This window comes from Phalacrocorax carbo, chromosome 3, assembly GCF_963921805.1.
Source record: "Phalacrocorax carbo chromosome 3, bPhaCar2.1, whole genome shotgun sequence".
In the NCBI taxonomy this organism is placed as follows: Eukaryota; Metazoa; Chordata; class Aves; order Suliformes; family Phalacrocoracidae; genus Phalacrocorax; species Phalacrocorax carbo.
In genome coordinates, this window is record NC_087515.1 from 69,931,896 (window position 1) to 69,950,796 (window position 18,901).

General features: G+C 40.9%; 1 protein-coding gene across 7 annotated transcripts in view; it reads left to right on the forward strand.

Annotated features, from left to right (window-relative positions):
- Positions 1–414: 414 nt before the first annotated feature.
- ECHDC1 (ethylmalonyl-CoA decarboxylase 1) overlaps positions 415–18,901 on the forward strand; it is a 42,098-nt gene continuing 23,611 nt past the window's right edge. The window contains exons 1-6 of one of the 7 annotated variants that reach the window (XM_064447333.1): positions 415–550; positions 2,707–2,756; positions 3,292–3,430; positions 7,977–8,198; positions 13,190–13,332; positions 18,460–18,512. In XM_064447333.1, coding sequence (XP_064303403.1) covers positions 3,412–3,430; positions 7,977–8,198; positions 13,190–13,332; positions 18,460–18,512 — 437 coding nt within the window. In that variant the 5' untranslated portion in view covers positions 415–550; positions 2,707–2,756; positions 3,292–3,411. Of the gene's footprint in view, positions 551–1,046; positions 3,431–7,976; positions 8,199–13,189; positions 13,333–18,459; positions 18,513–18,901 lie in introns of those variants that run through there. The other 6 variants (XM_064447335.1, XM_064447332.1, XM_064447331.1 and 3 more) reach the window with 6 other exon arrangements.

An 18,901-nucleotide genomic window follows, 5' to 3' on the forward strand; every position in this document is an offset into this window, starting at 1 on the left:
AATCCTTGTGGCAGAGGAGCACATCCGAACTTGGGTGACCCGAGGCGACAGAAGACGTTGTTCTGGGATGGCGGAGAAATTAGCATCTTTAATTACAGTGGCTTGGATAGAAACACGGGGCTTGCCTTTTAGTGACGCAGGAAACAAAAATAATAGTGACCTGCTTATGTGGTATTTAGCAACCTTGGAGCTAACGAGCGTTTTCTGCGGCAAAACTGCTTAAATTCAGACTGCGTTGTCGCTGGTGCAAGGGGTCACCTGTAAGCAGACGTGGCATGGAGCAAAACCCGCCGTGTCCCTGCGGCGGCTCGGGCCGCCCGGCCGCCGGCCCCAAGCCCGCCTGGAGCTCGCAGGGGCTCCACAGGCGCTTTGGTCCCCTTCGCTTCGCGCCGGGGCCTACCCCGCCACCCGGCACGGCACGGCGGCCGCAGGGAGGCCTCGGCCCCGCCACCGCCACCCCGGCCCAGCGCGGCGCGGCGGCGGTTCCCGGCGGGGCCGGTTTCCCCGCAGCACCGCCCTCCCGCCGCTGCCCGACTGGCGACGGGGCCAGGTCAGTGCCCGGCCGCCGGCCTCCGCTCCCCGGCCCCGGGCGGCCTGCGGCGCGGGGGGTGCGGGGGCTCCGGGGGCTCGCGGTGGTGGAGGGTCGGGCCGGGCTGGGGCTCCGGGCCGAGGAGCGGGGGCGGGCGGCAGGCGCGGCCTGGCCCGTCCCGCTCCACGCGGGGTCCCGGGGCGAGGCGACCCCGCTGGTGTCGGAGCAGCCAGCCGGTGGCGTTCCTGCCTGAAATGCTTTGCCCTTGCTTGGCTTCGGCCCAGAGACCGCGGGTCTTATTTTGGGAACAGCCGGTTACTGCCTCCTTCGGCACGGACCCTCCTTCGGCTGTTGGTTTAAAACACACAAGTGAATAAAAAAACAGGCCCTGCCAGGAGTGCTTGGCTAGGTCAGACCAGGTGCTACAGCATGCTTGTTGGGGTTTTGGCACAGCACAAGGTGAGCAGCAAGAAACTTATGCTGGGGAAGGGTTTCCCCCCCCACCCCTTTCAAGTCTTCACTCTCTTCCCAGGGTAGTGCTATGCAGGATTCCTTTGCTTCATGAAATTTAGCATGTAGAGCCAAGGAGCCACACGCCATGCTGGTGTGGTTCTGCCCATTCCCAGGGCCATAACGGGAGCAGGAGATACGCCCTTGAGAATCCTGCTGCGTGGCTGGTTCTGGCATCAGGATGCAGTTTTGCTATTGCAGTCAGCAAGAGCATTTACTGGTGGTGGTGGTAAGGAGAGTGACAGTAATGAACAGCGGACTAAGTGGAGCACTGCTCAACTACATAATTCTTTACAGTTTTCAAGGCAAATTAATCCTTGGTACAGCATCAGTATTTGTGGTTGCAGCTAGAATGAATTAATCCTTATGCTTTTTATGGTTTAGTATTTGGTGACTAAAAAGCGAATGGTGAGTTGGTTGCAGTCGTTTCCATTCCTGTGAAGTAGCGCATCTGTTAGTTTTAAAGGTGTCTAAAATACACCTAGCGGGTAGTGAGCTTTATATGAACTTAAAAGCGTTTTCTGTCACTGTTACAGAGGGTCCTTTGCTGACAGAGGCAAAGAGAACCCCTTTAGATCAAAGCCTTAAAAAATAAAGGGCATGGATGCCTTCTGGAGGAGGTAGCAGATTCTTGCTCTCATCCTCTGCTGTGAAACTCAAGATCTTGTATTCACCACGTGTCCAAAACCTAATGTTTTTAGGTAGTGTCATGTGTGTTTATGGAAGGACTTCTGTCAGCTGTTTTGCGTCTTTGAATGCCATTATTTTTCACTGGACTGGAGTATGTTTCTGTGTGATTAGTTTACTAGGTCTTAAAAATAATTAAAATGTGATTAGAAGAGAATATAATTGGTTAGGAATGGAGAGACAAATCAGGTGTAAACCTTAGCCTGCAGGGACCATTAAAAATACAAAACTAAATTAAGAACAAATAATTTGGAAAACACATAGCTTGCTATTCCCAAAATCAAGCTGCTCAGAAACAATGAAAAAACAAGGGGAAAAAAAGCAACATAGAAGAAGAAAAAAGAGGTAAGCCAACTTAAAACTGAAACGACAAACAGGATGTTTTTGTACTTAAAATGTTGAAAAGGTGGGGTTTTTTCCACAATTTGTTTAACGTGCGGGATTTGAAGCTGTTTCAGTTAGTTAATTTGGACATCTTCTCACTACTTGTCCTCTCAGTTTCTGGACAGGTAAACATTGTTTCTAATGCTGACATCTGGAAACTAGGAGGCCCCAACTTTTTGTTCTCTTCTCACAGTAATACAGAGGCCAAAAAACTTGTCCTTTGTAATACCTGCTACTTCTATAGCATGTTTTCAGAGGAGTCACAAAGCTCTTTAAGTATCTTCACACTGAACTAGAGGGACTATTGATCCCACCTAATTTGTCTGTAACGTGGGTACCAGAAACAATGTACTGAAAATTTGAACAGGGTTCAGCAAGTCAGAGAGCCATGGCATCTTGAGGCAACTCCTGTTGAACTTGGTAGGAGTTCTTACTTTGTGTAGAAATGTCATAGAGGAAGCTCATTTTCCTTCTTGGGGAGGCAGAATTTCCCAAGCTTGGTTTAGTTTCTTTATTTGTAAGTTACGTTTTGTCAGTAGGTTTTTTTGCTGCCAATCCCTTAGCATGCTTGAGATCTGCTTGCTGCTTTCTTCCAGCTGAAGGAAAGCCAGCTGAAGAGGTGACTGCCCTCAGCTTGCCTCAACTGGTAATTATTAGAGTGGGAAGAACCTGTCAGGTAAGGTGTTTAAGTTAACCTAACCCACGCATCACTGAAGGAAAGAACAGAGATGCGTAAGAGGATGAGGTAGATGGAGGGCTCTGTAACCTTCAGGTGAGGGGTGGTGACAAGCAGCTGGCAACAGTGGCCTATTGAGCCGGTGCCAGGGAGGAACGCTGCAGGTGAGACCTCCCTCCTACACCTTTCTTGTGTCTGAAGGCAGGGTCCAGTGACTCCTCTCCACTATGACACCCATGCTCTTGTCTTGATTTGCATCCAGGCTGCCCCCCCTTTGATCACGTGGTTTCTGAATTCCTTCTCTCTGTCCAGCACTGGAATTTATTTTCTTTTTTTTCCCCCACAGTCACCCACTAGCCCACTGTCCAAGGTTCCTGTCAGTTGGTGTTAATGATTTTCACTCATTTTCAACCTACTTTTTTTTTTTTTTACAGATGGACTATTTTCATGCTTTGGTTTTATTTCTCCTTCACACTCTGCTCTTTCACCTGCTTTCATGTTCCAGGGTCAGTTGTGCCAGTCCTCCGCACTGGGCCACCACTTGCTTTGCATTCCAGAGTCAGTCACTGCAGAAACCCAGTGAAGCAGTCGACAATCAACGCACACTGCACTCTAGTGCAGAGGAATGCCTTTGACAGTGACTGGTAAGGCACACGCACAGAGGGTTAAACTGTGAATCATCTCATCATCATCTTCAGTTCACATCTTCTATTCCTTTCTCTATGCCCTGTCTTGATGATTCTGTGCTCATCACTGAAATTGCAGCTCCTGGAGGTCTTCATCAAGTTAAGTTCTCCTGTGCTTCTTGACCTGTTCTTCTGCTTCTTGATGCCTTGGCAGTGTCTTCTAATTTTTAATATTTTTTTTATGTCTTTTGAATACTTTCTTCTCCTTGAGATTTCTTTTGTGGATTTTGTATGTTGGTTCCCTTTATTTCTGTTACACTTTATCTCAGGATACTTTCATTCAAAACCAGAAATTCAGCTGATGTTTGTTTGCAGGTGACTTGCAAGCCTCTTTCTGCACATCACACCTGTCACTTCCTGCCCCACATGAAAGGGCATGCTTATTTCCCTGATGTATTGAAAACACATCCCTGAATCTTTTCTCCTCGTTTTCTTTCTTGCTGACTTGCGACTATAATTCACGTGCTGTCTTTGAGTTGGAATTTTCCCTGCTCATGCATTTTAACTTGCTGGTTATTTCTGTGTAGCTGGTGTATAGTGCAGCGTTTCTTCTCTGTGCATGCAGCTCAGATGTTCATTTGGGCTCCCAACGTCCAGTTCTCTGGTTTGCCTTAGTTCTACCCATCCAGAAAGTTACTGCCTACATCCCTTTCCCAGTGCTCGCTCTGTCTGTCTTTATGTTCGCTGGCAGTTGCAACTGGCAATGTTGATGGAGGTTGCTGTTTGATACAGCTCGTTTTAAGAGAAAAACTGGGGTTGCAACAGAGTAGTGGTGAACGGCAAGGGCAAATGTGCTTGTTCAAGAGTTGAGGTTTAGTTTCCCAGAGAACCTGCTCAGTTAGGGAATATTGGTGCTTGTGTTATCCCTATTTATTTTTTTTTTCTAATATTGTGAGAGCTGAATTTTAACTAAGCGGTTACCAGAGGCTTTCAGAAGGCCTCTGATACATATGCATGCACAAAACCACATATATTTTGTGTGTCTGTGTGTAGACACATATATTGCTCTTGCATCATTCCTTTGATACTGAAGTGTTGACATGCGATACGTGTTCATATTAACCCTCAGTCTGCTAGCCCACAGGCAAGGGTGTTATAAAATCACTGAGTGCCAAATGGGATTTAAACTGTTAGTTTATGTAAGAGGTGTGGTAACTGTGGGATATCCATACTATTGGCTTATCTCTTCGTTGTCACCAGTGATATGTAAAGCTGTAACACTTGTTAAAACATTTGAAGGATGCTAATTGCCTACAGTGTTCGTTATTCATGTACTGTCAGAATTTTTTCGCTATAAAAACTGTGCATGAACTGTGCTTGCTGCAGATGTTAATGGCGATAGCATGTCTGACTTTTTTTAAGTAGACTAAGACTTCATTTCTGTAAGTGTATCTAAATGGACGTAATTATATTAACCTGCAAATCTGAAAATTTCAGTGAAATAAATATCTCTTGGTTTGTCCTACAATGCTGAGCGGGTTACTGCAACATCTCTCTTGCAGTGCTTTTATTTACAGTACAGAAAATCAATCTCAGTCATGCCGTGGATTGTGAGTGCTCCATACTGATTAAAATTTTGGATGTTGTTTGTCAGAGATCAGCAGAAATCCCGTTAGTTTGAGAGAGCTGTAGCTTAAATACCATGCTTTTCCTGAGTGGTTAGCTTTCTGAGACTGAGCTGTTCAAATAATCGTGTTTTTATTAAAAAAAAGTACTGACCACTATGGTAAGAGATGGTTTTAAAGAAAATAATTCAGTGATAATACCTTGCATGAGTCATTAATCGTGAGTCATGATCAGCAGGCAGTGATGTCCAATTTGTTTTCTAATCCAGCACTTGCTGATGCTCTTTATTACCATAGTGATAATATTAAAGAGCTGTTAATGCATATAACCACGCAGCTGAAAATGACAGACTTTTTTTTTTTGGTGGAATAAAATTTCCATATCTTAAGTGTGTTTTGCGCTGTACATTTTTTGACATGAGGAATCTAGGTAGTATAAAAGTGATCAGACAAGTATTATCTGGCAGGGAGTTAGGTTACCAAAACAGATGACTTTTTTTTTTTTTTCCCCACCTTTGCTTTAAAGCCTATCATTGTGGCTTCCTAGAGAATTAAATCTAGTCTGTCTTCTTACAAGGATTGGGGAGGCATTGTATCTATTAAAAATTGGGAGCTAATTGTTCAAGTTATACCTTGCAATGAGAGCCTGTGCTATCCATGTCTTTAATGTTCATTCTCTCCTGGGCAAAAACTAGCAGCCGGATGGAAAGTTTTATTGCATTAATTTATATTGGGGAACAAGTACTGAGGTTTTAGAGAAAATGGAAGGCCGTTTCGCTTCTGAGAGCCTGAATATAAAGAGTCATTTAGCTGAGAAATGAGCTTTGGAAACCTATTTTTACTCTTAAATAAAATTTTACCAAGAGAAGCCATTTTAAAAGCTCTGAAAGGAGATGGCTGAAATGTTGCAGACAGTATCAGAATGTGCATAGATGAAGAGTGTTGGGGTACAGCAGCAGTTGGGTGATATTATTTATGAAGTAATGAATCTTGTATTCAATCAGGTTCTTGATTAAATTTTAATGAGTTTTATTAGTTTGCACTTGAGTGTAGAAAAGTTGATCATGACAGATTAAACCCTTGCATTTAGTAAGGAACTGAGAAGACCCTTCAGAGTGTCTCACCAGATGTTAAAAAATTATCCCTTTACCTATTCCAGTGTATATGACTTTATAATGCATAGATTCATATAGGTCTTAGTAGTTTCTTTGTGTTGAACTTGTGAGATAGTGCTGTATTGGTGGATGCAATGTGGCAGGACAGGTATGAACCTACTGGCATAGGCAGCTCTCTGAAATTGCCTGGTACGATGCATACTCATCCACGTCCCGTAACGTGGTTGCAGTGCCTCCATTTGTCCTCTGTTTCAATGAGGCTTATGCCTGTCCCAACAGAAGCAGTGTGGGATGGTGCAGCCAGAAGCAAGTGTACACCTGACAGGGCTGTTCGCATCTTTCGTTATAAGCTAATTGTGTATGCTTTTATAATGTGTGTTTGCTTGTTCATGTGTATGTAATAAATGTGTTTAAAATTTCTGTCAGTAAACTGTAAAATGCGCTGAACACAGCATTAAATATAGCTGTCACCAAATTCTGTCTCAGTGTATATGTTTGTGTTCAGGGGCCACCTTAGAAAAACTTTCCAGGAGCTTCCTGTGAGTTTTGGAAGACTCTTGTTTCTGCCAAATATGATTAAGAAACAAAAGACAGTCGTGTTTTGGTTTTTTTTTTTTTTTTTGAGAACTGGAAATCTACCATGTCTTCTGAACAGCTGTATCCATTAAAAAGGGGGTTGGGACAAAGTTAGGACTAGTCTAGCAAATTGCAAGATTTAAATTTAGCAAACCTTTTCCTGTGTCCTGTGGCAGTTCTTTTACTTCCCACTCTGCATGGCTTCTAAGATGACTTCTTACTCACTTACTCACATCAGCAGTCTCCAGTTCAGGCTTTACCGTGTTTCTTTCGAATCACTTGTCAGCCGCTTTCTCCAGGAGACCCTTTTCCAAAGTAAATAAAATAAAGCAGAGCTGCCACTCAAGAATAATATTTGATAATGACTTCCTTGTTATCTCCTAGTATACATGCATACTTTGCAGAGTGGAAGTAGCAGAGGAATAAGCCGTGGGTGTACTGGTCCATAGAAATAGCCTAACAATATTAAGTAGCTGTATAAAAGGCAAGTGCAATGCTCTATATATAATACTGCTGTACGCTTTTCCTCCTTTGGGGTATTGCATAGGTTCTGGTGCACTGTGTCCAAGTGAGTTCAGTTCAAAGTGGAACTGGAATGACTGGGAATAGCATATAACTACCAGAGGCCAGGAGGTCTAACTAGTGCTAAGATGGGGTGTGATAAATGTGTTAATGGAATTAGGTGACAGGGAATCGACCTCAATATAGGAATGGCCTTCAGTTCTTAATTTTTGTGTTCCTCAAGTATTTCTCTCTGAAAGGTCTTGCAGTGTAATAGTCATTTACAGAAAAACAGAAGATCCTGAAACGTAGGGGTTTGGTAGGATTTCTCCTCCCACACAGGTGTGGGCTTTTCTTGGTGGGTTTTTTCTGGTGGAGGGGGTAGAGTTTAGAAAATTAGTACAGAATAGGTTGGTCTGATGGAATATGAAGTGTCTTACTACAATTCTTGAGCATCTTTGATATTCTGCACCCAAATACTGTTGGGTAAGTTTTAGAAGGAAATATTTTAAAAGACACTAATTTCTGGCTTAATCACTTCAAAAAGCTCCTTCTGTTAACTTTGTGGGATTAGATTCAAATGAAGAATTTTGCAAATACTGCCTGCAGGGATTTCTGTAGACTTCTGTGATTGCATCACCCTAATATTAGTATCTGCTGTCCTGCTTCTCTCTGTCAGAGGACTGAGGTGGATCTCAAAGGAAATCTACTGATTTTTTTTCTTTTTCTTCCTCTGTTTGTTTCCAGAAATGGCAGCTTCTCTGGGGAAGAACTTACTTCAGACTGCAAAGAAAAGGATCCTACAACAGAGAAGGGCATCACTGTATACTGGTGCTCAAGGTTATCACGAAGAGTTGATAAAGAAGAAACTTCAGCAGTTTGCTGGTGGATCTATCAACCTCTCCAAAGAAGACAGTGGTATTGGAATACTTTCTTTGAACAACCTGAAGCTAATGAATGCCTTTACAGGTATTAATTAGTTGACAGGGTTGCTGGTTTTGGTTTTTTCTTTCAGTTATTACCACTTTTAGCATTTTGCCTGAACAAAATGAATGAAAACCTGAATGTCTTACCATTCCTTAAAAGAAAGTTAAAGAAGTTAAAAATCTTTGAGCTTTATTCAGATGGACATCAAATGCCCACTGTTCTGCATAGTAGCTTTGCCATAAATGTCATGAGAATATAAGAAGTTCTCAACGACACAAGGACTGTCTTGCAGAACATGCCTCTCCCACCACTGCCTTTTTTTTTTTTCAGCACAGTTCTGCTACTGTGCTCTTTTATTTTGTCTCTACTGCTCTGGAAATGTATAGGGTATTTTTATGGGGGTGGGAAGATGACATCTTGGTTTTGTAGGTAGTGTAGAAAAGGTGAGTTTACTTCTTTGTTCTTTCCCTAAAGCCTTCCCTGTAACTTAAGATTCTGTAATTTGGTCTTTTCATCGCCTGAACTGGCTTCCATTTCTTCATTTGCCTTATATCTTAAATACCAGTGACTGGTTAATGAATAATCAAATGAACTGTGTATTCTCAGCTGTTGCAGATCAGCAACCTTCTTAATATGCTTTTACACTGGACAATACTTAGCTAACAAAACCAAGTGCCCTGTTTGATGAATCTTGTACTATGAGAAGCTTTTGATCTCCAAGATAAGTGTATTTTCTTCCTCTCCCTAACTGTCTAGAACACTCCAATTTATGCCATTCTCTTCAGACATAAGTGGCACAGGTTCAGGGTCTGCATCTGCCTGAGCTTGAGCTTACTGTATGAATTCTTTTATTTCTTTTATCTCTTAATATTTTGAAATGGATACATTTATGTCATCATGTTAATTTATTTTTGCTCTTCTGTTTTCCTGCCTGGTTCACCCTGTTCCTTTGCTGTCAGCAAATTTGTTTGCAGCCCACTAGCAAAGTGTAGAGATGTTTACATGGAGAATGTCAGTCTACTCCTTCCACTAATAATTGTTAGCTGAAAGGAAGAGAACCTAACAGAACAGAATTAGTGGTAATGCACCTAGATGTGTCTGCGGTTTTTCTTTTGTTTCCATTTAAAAGCTCATGTACAAAATCATTACCTAACTTGAGGAGTTGTAGCTAAAAGATGTTAGCGTGGAAACTGTCCCTCTGAATGCCTCCCTGTCAGCCTACATGTTATTATACAATCATAATTACATTGTTGTTTCCTGGTTTTCTACAGATAGTTGTTTGGTTTTTTTACTCCAAGTAGAGCTGTGCAATGTACCACTTGTAGACTGTCTGCTCTTAGCTTAGTTCTTGTGGAAGTTGAAAGGGGAATGAGAAATGAGATGTAATAGCAAAAGGAGAAAGGACAGATAGAGCCTAGTCTGCTGTGGAGATCAGATGTAATGCAAGTCAAATTGCTTAAACTAAACTTTCATAGAAACTTACAACTATGTTCTCTGTTTTCTAGGTGCTTGACAGAAGGGGCTCAGAACTGATATGTTGAAGTGCTGAGCAGTTGCAGCTGCTATTAGTCCACTGGTAGCTGTGCTGTGACTATATGTAGTGCTATATAAAGTTAATGTACTGAAATCATACCACATATCTCAAGTTCAGCTCCCAAAATTAGCAGATATTTTCTCTCTGGCTCAGTTAGTGGTCTGTAAAATCATCTCTTCTCTCCTTATAGGACTGCTGTGAAAATAAATTATTAGTGTATGTGAATTAGATGCTCTCATAGCAAAGAGGAGCTACAAAAACCCATGAGGAAATTAATAGTTCTGTCTTTGTTGCAGACCCTGATTCGCATATAGCAAATGAGCCATGGGATCAGGCAGTTCTGTTTTACGGTAGTGTGTAGAGCCCTGTAGAGAGCAGTACTCCATTTTGTTTGGTAATAGCCACAGAAATTTGCTCTGGAAAAATCTTATTATGGCAGTTCAAGAGATTACTGCTTCTTTCTACTGTGTACCTCTGCCAGAGACTTTTGTTGTTAAGGAGGGAGAGAAGTAGCAAAACCATGCTGGCCCCATTGGCCGCTGCGGTGGATGGTATGGCATATTAATTCATACTGCTCTTCATTTTATTTTAACATTACTGTCTGTAAACTGCAGTTGCTGAGGAACTAGCAAGCACTCGATCCTTTTCCTTGTGTATCAAGCAATACCCTTCAGAAGTATGAAAAAGGATGGGATGCGCAACCCCTGAATTGCCCCAGCAGGTCCTGGTTGACCTCACCAGCCAGAGCCTGTAGATACCCCTTAAAAATATTCTGTTGATTCTGTGCCTCAGAGCTTCTGGATAGCAGCAGATGTGAATTTCTATATACATGTACGCTTCCTTTAGAAAGCTGCAAAACATCATTAAACTGTTGAGAGAAATCCTATTTGCCAAGCATTTACTTTACACAGCAGCTTTTTATCTCAGAGGAATTATGTTTATTCGAAGCTTGAGCAACTCATGAAACCAAAAGCAGAACAAAATTGTTGGCAAATTGCTAATGGGCAATGTGGAGTTTGTTACGCCTTTTTTCTCTTCTTAATTGGAATCTGATAGCCACCTGTTTGAAATGGTTTCTTTGGAAACAAATGCTAATAATGTCAGTTTAAGCCTGGTGGAACCAATTTCAGCAGCCTGACCTCTTGCTGAACTAAAGTTGAACTTAATTTAAAAGAGAAGGGAGCCAGCCTGAAGGAATTAGATAATAATGGTGATAATTTTATTTTCTAGAATTGACTTTAAAGCATTTATTCTCAGATTATAATTAGGAGGCAAACAAATTATTATTCCGAGTAGATTTAGCTCTGTGAAGAGCATGAGCTTACTGATATCAAATACTGAAGGACCAAGACTGGCAGAAAGAGGATTTACTTTAGTGTTGTGTTCTCATTGGTGTATCAAATGTCATGGACTATATCTGTTGGTAAAGTAATCGTTCAGTGTTGTCAGTAATGGAAGGGATCCTCTCCCAGGATGATGGGACAGGCTCTGGCCAGTGTCTTTTGTCCCCTGCTGTTACAAGTAATTGGCTCATATGGTTCCTTTTTGTAAACTCCATTTTTCAGTTAACTAGAATTTTGGCTTGTAATACTCTGTGGGAAGACTTTTCAGCACCTCACTGCTTTGACTATTAAAAGCACCATAGACAGTGGTTGTGCTGTATCTTGGCTCTGGCAAAACTTGGATGTGAGACGAAATACCTTTCTTGTAAGAAAAATACGCAAAAAATGAAATCCACGGGTTCGATGCACACCTATTTCAACAGCAGCATTTGCAGAAAAGTCGTTGTTGAGTGTACTGTCAAGCTGGAAAGCATTTCGAGTGAAGACCCACAAAAATTTAGGCCTAGTTCTGTGCAGTATTTTCATTCATGGCTGGGATGAAGGAGTAGAAGGTGAACTGCTGAAATTGTCAGATGACCCCAAACTGAGAGAGCTTGCAAGAAGATTATTATTTGGAGCAGAGGAGTGAAATTCAAAGTGGTCTTGATTAACTGCTACAATTGCTCAAGATCAACAAGGTGAAATTCAGTGGAAGGAAATGTAATGAGAAGCACACAAAAAGCATGGCCAAATTATGAATACAGAAGGGAAAGGAATGTTAGAAATGCTGGGATTTGTTAGAGGATGATAGTCTGGACCTGACAGTGGAAAAAAGCAACCCAGGGTCATTCTGGTATATAATATGTAATGTCCACTTAATTATTGCCCTCCTCAGGAACATTGTCAAAATGTGCTATTTCAGTGGCTGAGACCAAGCCTAAGGTGGAAGTGCTTGACTGAGAATTCACTCCTTACCTGGTGCTGGGAAGCTTACTTCTTAAGGAACTGGAACTAAAACAAGCAGGAAGGAAAAAAAAAAATCTCCTGTGTGAGGATGGCTGCTAACAGACAATTTCAGAACAGGATGAGTTCTGTGCATGCAGGCATAGGGTCAAAAATCCAACACTCTCAGCAGAAAAGGAAAGAGTCTTTGAGGGTATTAATCTGAAGCACATTGCTATCTGAAAAAGGTAGGCTGGTCCATCTAAATTCTTGTCAAAGGAAGCTAAAGCTGAGAGTATCGTCAGCCTGTATGTAGGCTGCCTTCTGAAATTAGTTTCTGTAAATGTTTTCTCTTAAGAATATAACTAAACGAGTCATAGGCATTCAGAGAGGAAGAGCTTTAAGTTAATGCTGGGTAAGCAAAATTTGTGTGGAAGATGCTCAGTCTAGGATGAGCTCTAGAAACAGGAGTTTGTAGAGTTCCACATCAGGAAGGGTACTTATGTGTACATATGAGAATACTATGTTTAAGCTAGAAGTAGAAAGTTGCTACTGTACAATACATACATTTGGAGCCTAGGATATACTTAGTAAAAAGAGCTTTTCTAGAAGGCTTCCAGGGAGGGAATCAAAGATGTTTTAGAACAATCTTTTTTTTTTTTTTTTTTCTTGCCCTTTTAAATGGTAAGAGGCACTTCGTTCCTATTTTCAAATATATCTTTATTTCCTTTTGGATGAACACTTCCAAATGTCTTTGGCCTCCAGTATAGTTTGCTCTTCAGCCTTTTTTTAGGTTTCTTTATTAACAATGACTGGTTGTACCTTTAACTCAGCTTGTACATGATTCTTTTCTATATATTCTGAGCTCTTTGGGCACAGTGAAATGACAGTAACATCAAAATTACTAGATGGACAGATCTGGATCGATACATGTGTAAGTCCATGTGTTCTGAATGTATGCAAACAAGAATAAATCAAGAGTTTATGCTTGCCTCCTTTTTTTTTTTTGTGAGTGTAACACAAATTGCAGAAGATGCTTCAGAATATCAGGAAGTGCATCTTTGAGGGAAAAAAACCTCATGTCAGTGCTTGTATTTAAGGTCATCTTTCCCTTGTGTTTTTAAGCCCATCACTTATTAATGATAACTTGGGTTTGGTGGTGAAAAATGTAATGTAAAATGTAGTGGTGATAATAAATTCCTGTTAAAAATTTTGCTTCTCCCCTCTTGTGACAGGCACTATGATGCTAGAACTCCAGGAGAGGGTAACCGAACTGGAAAACTGGAAGGATGGCAAAGGCCTTATCATCTATGGTGCAGGAAACACCTTTTGCTCAGGTTCTGATTTGAATGCTGTCAAAGCAATATCCAACTCCCAGGCAAGTAGTGGTACAAGTTAAGTTTTTGAAGAAAAATAAGCTTTTTGATATTCTGAGATCCCTTTCAGACAGAGGTGTTGCACTATACCTGTGCTGCAATTTTACATGCAACGCATGGAATAGAGCTTTTAATGGTTCAAAAAATGCTGGCAGACCCTTTAAGCTGTGTCTTAAGTGTCACTGTAATTCTTTCATAAAACTGAATTCCTACATGACATATTCTTTTTAGCCTTTTCTTTTAAAAATGTCATTCCAGTTTTTCAGAACAGTATATGGTGAATTTACACATCAAGTAACCTGTACTTCAGTAGTTCAACCTTTAAATGCGAATATAAATAATCATTTCTCATAAAGTCAAAACTAAATTTAAGCAGCATGGCTGCTGTTACAGAAAGGTTTCAATTTTGTCAAAACTGTGCTTGGATCTGTATAAAATGGAAGGACGGATGCAATTCTTGCGCTGTAAAGCTTTGGTGTTGATCTTGTAGTCCAGTCAGGTGAGTTGTGTGTAACTATGGGGCTGAGGAGATCAAGGTTTGATGGCAGTTTTTCACTCATGCCAGCCTGTCTTGACAACTTTAACTTGTGCTGTGCTGCTCTTTTTTTTTCCATGGGTTAATATGTGGTTCTTGGCAATGTGTGAAATAGGACTTTGTCAGCTGCAGGGGAAGCCAGCCTTCCTGTGCTGCTTTTACATCCTGGTTAGCAGTTGTGGTAACTGGCATTCTGGTGCTTTTTTGTGTTCATTTCAAGTTTCAGGATTTCCCCATGCAAATGAATTTTAATGGAACATTCCAGTAAGGACACCAACTCAAAAACCAGATTAATCTGGTATTTGTCTTTAGTGATGATTTGTTTCTGTTGATGAAACTAAGTATCATAAAAACCACAATGTCTTAAATATTTCTGGCCTATAAAATAAATAGGATAGTCTGGTTTTCAAAAGGTACAGGAGGCTTTGTTTCCTTTGTGGAATACTCTGAGAGGTATGCGTTTCTTAATACGGAGACACCACACTTTATAGATGTAAAAGTTCTTTGGGGAGTTTTCATTTGGATGCTTTATAAGCACTGGTCATTTTAAAAAAAATATAGATATATCTGTGATATTTTTTGGGGGGGGGAGGTGTTAAATTGTTTTTTCTTTATCTGAAACTTTCAGCTTATTTTAGCACTACAGCAACAGAAAAGGAGCTGAAACTAAGCACAGGCCAGTTTTCTTATCTGCAGTCCAGGCGTTCCTTCAGAGTTCTGCATTCAGTGATTCTAAGCAATTCTGCTTCCATACTTTCTTGGACATTTAGTATTCTGTCTATATGTTTATACAAATTACTTGGAGCCATTGCAGTGGCAGAGAGGGCTCTTGTAAGGACTAGGGTCCTTAATAGATATACTGGGCAGACTGAAATGTACAGGTATTAATTGTAACTTTGAAAAATCTCTGTAAAGAATCTAGGTCTCATGCTAATGCTAAAAAATAAGCCTTAAGAGTCACCAAAAGTGATCCAAGAATAGTTAAACGTCGTTGCTTTCTATTTCCTTGGGAGAGTTCAAACTGTTTATCCAGAACTGAGAGTTTCTTTAGAATAACCAACTCCTAAACCATCTCTTTGGGATTTAATAGTCTTTGTTAAATAAAATGTTAATAGAATAGGGAATAGCATTTGCTGTTCTCTAGTCTTGCAGAACTCTGCTCTCTAACTCATTGCAGATGAGAGAGTTTTGTCTGGTTTCAGGTTAAAAGAGCGATAGCATACGTTTTTCTGTCCATAGGCATCCCTAAGGCAAAAAAAAACCCAACCCAAAAGGGAATAGCTTCATGCCTGAACTGGTATGCTTTTCCTTTAATTTTTTGCAAGGCTGCTTTAGCCCATAGCATTTAGTAATTAAAGAAAACACTTCTATTTTATTCAACCTGTTGGCTGAGAGAAGATTGTATTTTTCTTAATCTATGATATAATTTGCCTTTCCCTGGGGTACAGGAAAGGCAGAATAATGGCCAAAAATGTGCAGGATTTTCGTGCCCCCTAGTGGCTCCTCCTCCTCTCCTTCCTCCTCCTCTCCTTCCTCCTCCTCTCCTTCCTCCTCCTCTCCTTCCTCCTCCTCTCCTTCCTCCTCCTCTCCTTCCTCCTCCTCTCCTTCCTCCTCCTCTCCTTCCTCCTCCTCTCCTTCCTCCTCCTCTCCTTCCTCCTCCTCTCCTTCCTCCTCCTCTCCTTCCTCCTCCTCTCCTTCCTCCTCCTCTCCTTCCTCCTCCTCTCCTTCCTCCTCCTCTCCTTCCTCCTCCTCTCCTTCCTCCTCCTCTCCTTCCTCCTCCTCTCCTTCCTCCTCCTCTCCTTCCTCCTCCTCTCCTTCCTCCTCCTCTCCTTCCTCCTCCTCTCCTTCCTCCTCCTCTCCTTCCTCCTCCTCTCCTTCCTCCTCCTCTCCTTCCTCCTCCTCTCCTTCCTCCTCCTCCCATGTTCAGTTGTTCCTAACCCTGAAACAAACCCAGGACCCCTGCCTGTTCTTCTTTGGTGAGTGCTAACATTACATGACCAAATCACAGGAGGCAAATTAATAGTGGAATTAAAAAAAAAAAACCAAACTTTTTTTTTATCTGCCCTTGTAAGCCTGGTTTCCAAGAGCAATAACCTCATTCTGGAGGGAGACTTAAAAAGCTGGCTAGCTGAAAAGCAGGAGCTCTTGAAAGGACAGCTGAGAGGAAAGAGGCATGACAGAGGATTTAACTTTCCTTGGTCCCTGTCTAGAAGCCCTAGGACAGACGTTCCCAAGCAGAAAGCCATGGAGGGAGGACTTCTGAGCAGTTAGGGATGGTGGTCTGTGGTGAAAGCAGACTCTAAGCTCTTGCAGCAAAAAGAGCCAGGGGTAGAGTTTTCTGCTTTACAAAGGTGACTTTCTTCTTCCCTGCCTCCCCTAGCCCCACCACAAACTATTAATCCTTTTCTTTTGTATGTAGTGCATACTGTATTTTACCTCACTTTCTGCTTGTTACTTTTCTTTCTACTCCAAGGACAGTATTAGAGCTGAAAATGTGATTATTCCACTAGACTGCATTGAACACCTCTCTTATTCAGATAAAATACTCTGACTAGTAGCCTTATTTTTCTTATCAGGAAGGTTTGAAGGGTATGTTGGCCACGACTCAAGTAACTGTGATATTTTTTCAAGGTGTTTTCTGTGCAGGCATTTCTTCCATGTGATACCTAGTAATCTCTCTACCACCTGAGAATATGAATACCTTTCATTTTGTCTGCTCAGTCATAACTGCGTTTATCAAGCTCATCTCTTCTGGCATTAATCTTTAATTACCATTTTGCTATGCATTCAGATGGGCAGTTTGAATGCAAGGACTCTCCTGTGATGAAGAGAAAAATTACTTTCTCTGAAGAGCTTTTTTGCAGTTTCATTGTGATGGTTGTAGTATCAGGACTGTGCAAGTCCATGTCCAAGAACTGGTACCATGTATGTGGGTTTTGAACTTTTCTTACCGATTAGGAGTGCTAAGTCAGCTATCATGGAGGATTTGATTGTTCTTTAATTTGCAATGGAAATGTTGCTGCTGGTTTTAATGGATGTAGGAGGCTGCTACAGCGATAAATCAAAGCCTCTTTGTAAATCAACGGGTGCTGAAATTTTCAAGCAGGCCTTTAATGTAATGAAACCAAATTCACTGGTTCCTGTGTAGCGATTGTCATGACAGCTTATATCTGCCAGGGATCTGTCTCTAAATACCCTAATGCAGGTTGGCGTTGGGGAGAGTAGGTCTTGGGAATGCATGAAGAAAATGGACAATAAATCAACTGAGGTTGACCTACTGTTATTTCAAGGTCCTATTCCAAGATGTACTGAAGACTTACTACATATCTCTTCTTTCCCTGAGGTATGAGTCAGAAGCTTTTAATTAAGCCAGATTCTTGAACTTGCCAACCCCTGTAAAACTGTGTTTTAGAAATTAGTTAATGCCAGTAATGAGATGTTTGTTTGTTCTTTTTCTTCCTGTCATTTGTGGTTTTTTGTTGTTTTTGTTTGGTTCCTTTTTTTGAAAGGCACAATGAAATTGTTACCTACTGGTTTTTTACTTCTACAGTGTCCAAACTTTTTTTTTTATCTGGATTAAATGGCACATGTGTAGTTTGGCGTATGCAGTTCAGTATGTATATGAACATGGCCATACTGGGTCATCTAGCCCAGTCATTTTTTCAAGTTCCTGGTCCATACTGGATGCCTAAGAAAGTCTATAAGGACAGGGAAGGCAGGTAGGTAATGATTTTGCTTCAAAACATTTTCTTAATCCCCAGCAATTTGTGACTAAGACTTCTAGAGCTTGAGGTGTTACCTTGTATTTAATAACCTTTTGTTGATTTTTTTTCTGTCATGAGTTTATCTAGTTGTTCTTGAATTCATGTAGTCTTTTAGAGGTTGCAGTTCCCTGCTGCAAAGTGTTCTACAGTTTAACTACATGTTGTAGGAAGAAATATTTGTTTTGAACCTAGAAGCAACTGATTTTATTTGGAGCCCCTTAGTTCTTGTACTGGAAGAGAAGGGAACAATTGTTCCCTATTCATTATTGTTTGCAAGCTGATGTAAAACGTAAAGGAGGAGAGCAATAAGAAGAATCTTCTTTCTGTTGTTTTTCGGGTTTGGGAGTTCTTTGGGGGCTGAAATGCTTTTGGCCCCAAAAATAAAAAAAAAAAGTGAATTGTATCTTGTCTAAAACTATGGATTTGGAACAGTAAAAAGTATGCAGTGCTCTATGGTCCTATACAGATTTTTTAAAACTCAGTTTTATGGGTGTTTAACTGGGAGCAAGAAGAAGAAATTAAGAGGAAAGGATGTAAAATTTCACATCACAGAAACTCAGTATTGCAATTACTTTAACAGTGGCTTTATTATAACTGAAATTCATATAAATTGATTTGAGTTCTGATTTTTTTGGGGGGGGGTTGACCTGATTTATACTAGGTTTTGTATTTGTGCATTGTGGAGTTGGGCTGGAATTTGGTTAATCTTGCCCAAAGAGAAAAACCCCAGCTAGAGTAAATATAATGAATATTCCTGTCTCCTCCATCTGTGTGTTTAATTGCTTCACATTAGGATCAGTTAACATTTTTTAATTTCCTATTCTTTGTAGGATGGGATGAATATGTGCATGTTTATGCAAAACACCTTAACCAGACTTATGAGGTAATATAATTTATTTACCCTCCTTTATGAAGTAATTATAAGGATTGGAATATGTTTTGGCTAACTCTTTAACAGATGTTTAAAGTTAAATACTTGGATTCAAAATTACATACTTAAAACTCAGACCTTGTATTCACATATGTTAATCAGGTAGGTATTTATGGATTTAAATTAGGCCTTGACATTTTGCAACTATTAGACCTTCCAGAGACTGGAACAGAAAAAAACCCTGTAGGCTTATATGTGGAAGGCCAGGAGATACCTAGAGTTAAAGAAATCTCGATCTTCAAAGTTTTTGAAGCTGACTTCTGTAACTCCGTAAAAATTGCTAGCTGTTAAAAAAACAAGCAAGGCCAGCTTATGCAGCCTACGCAGGTAACATTTACTTA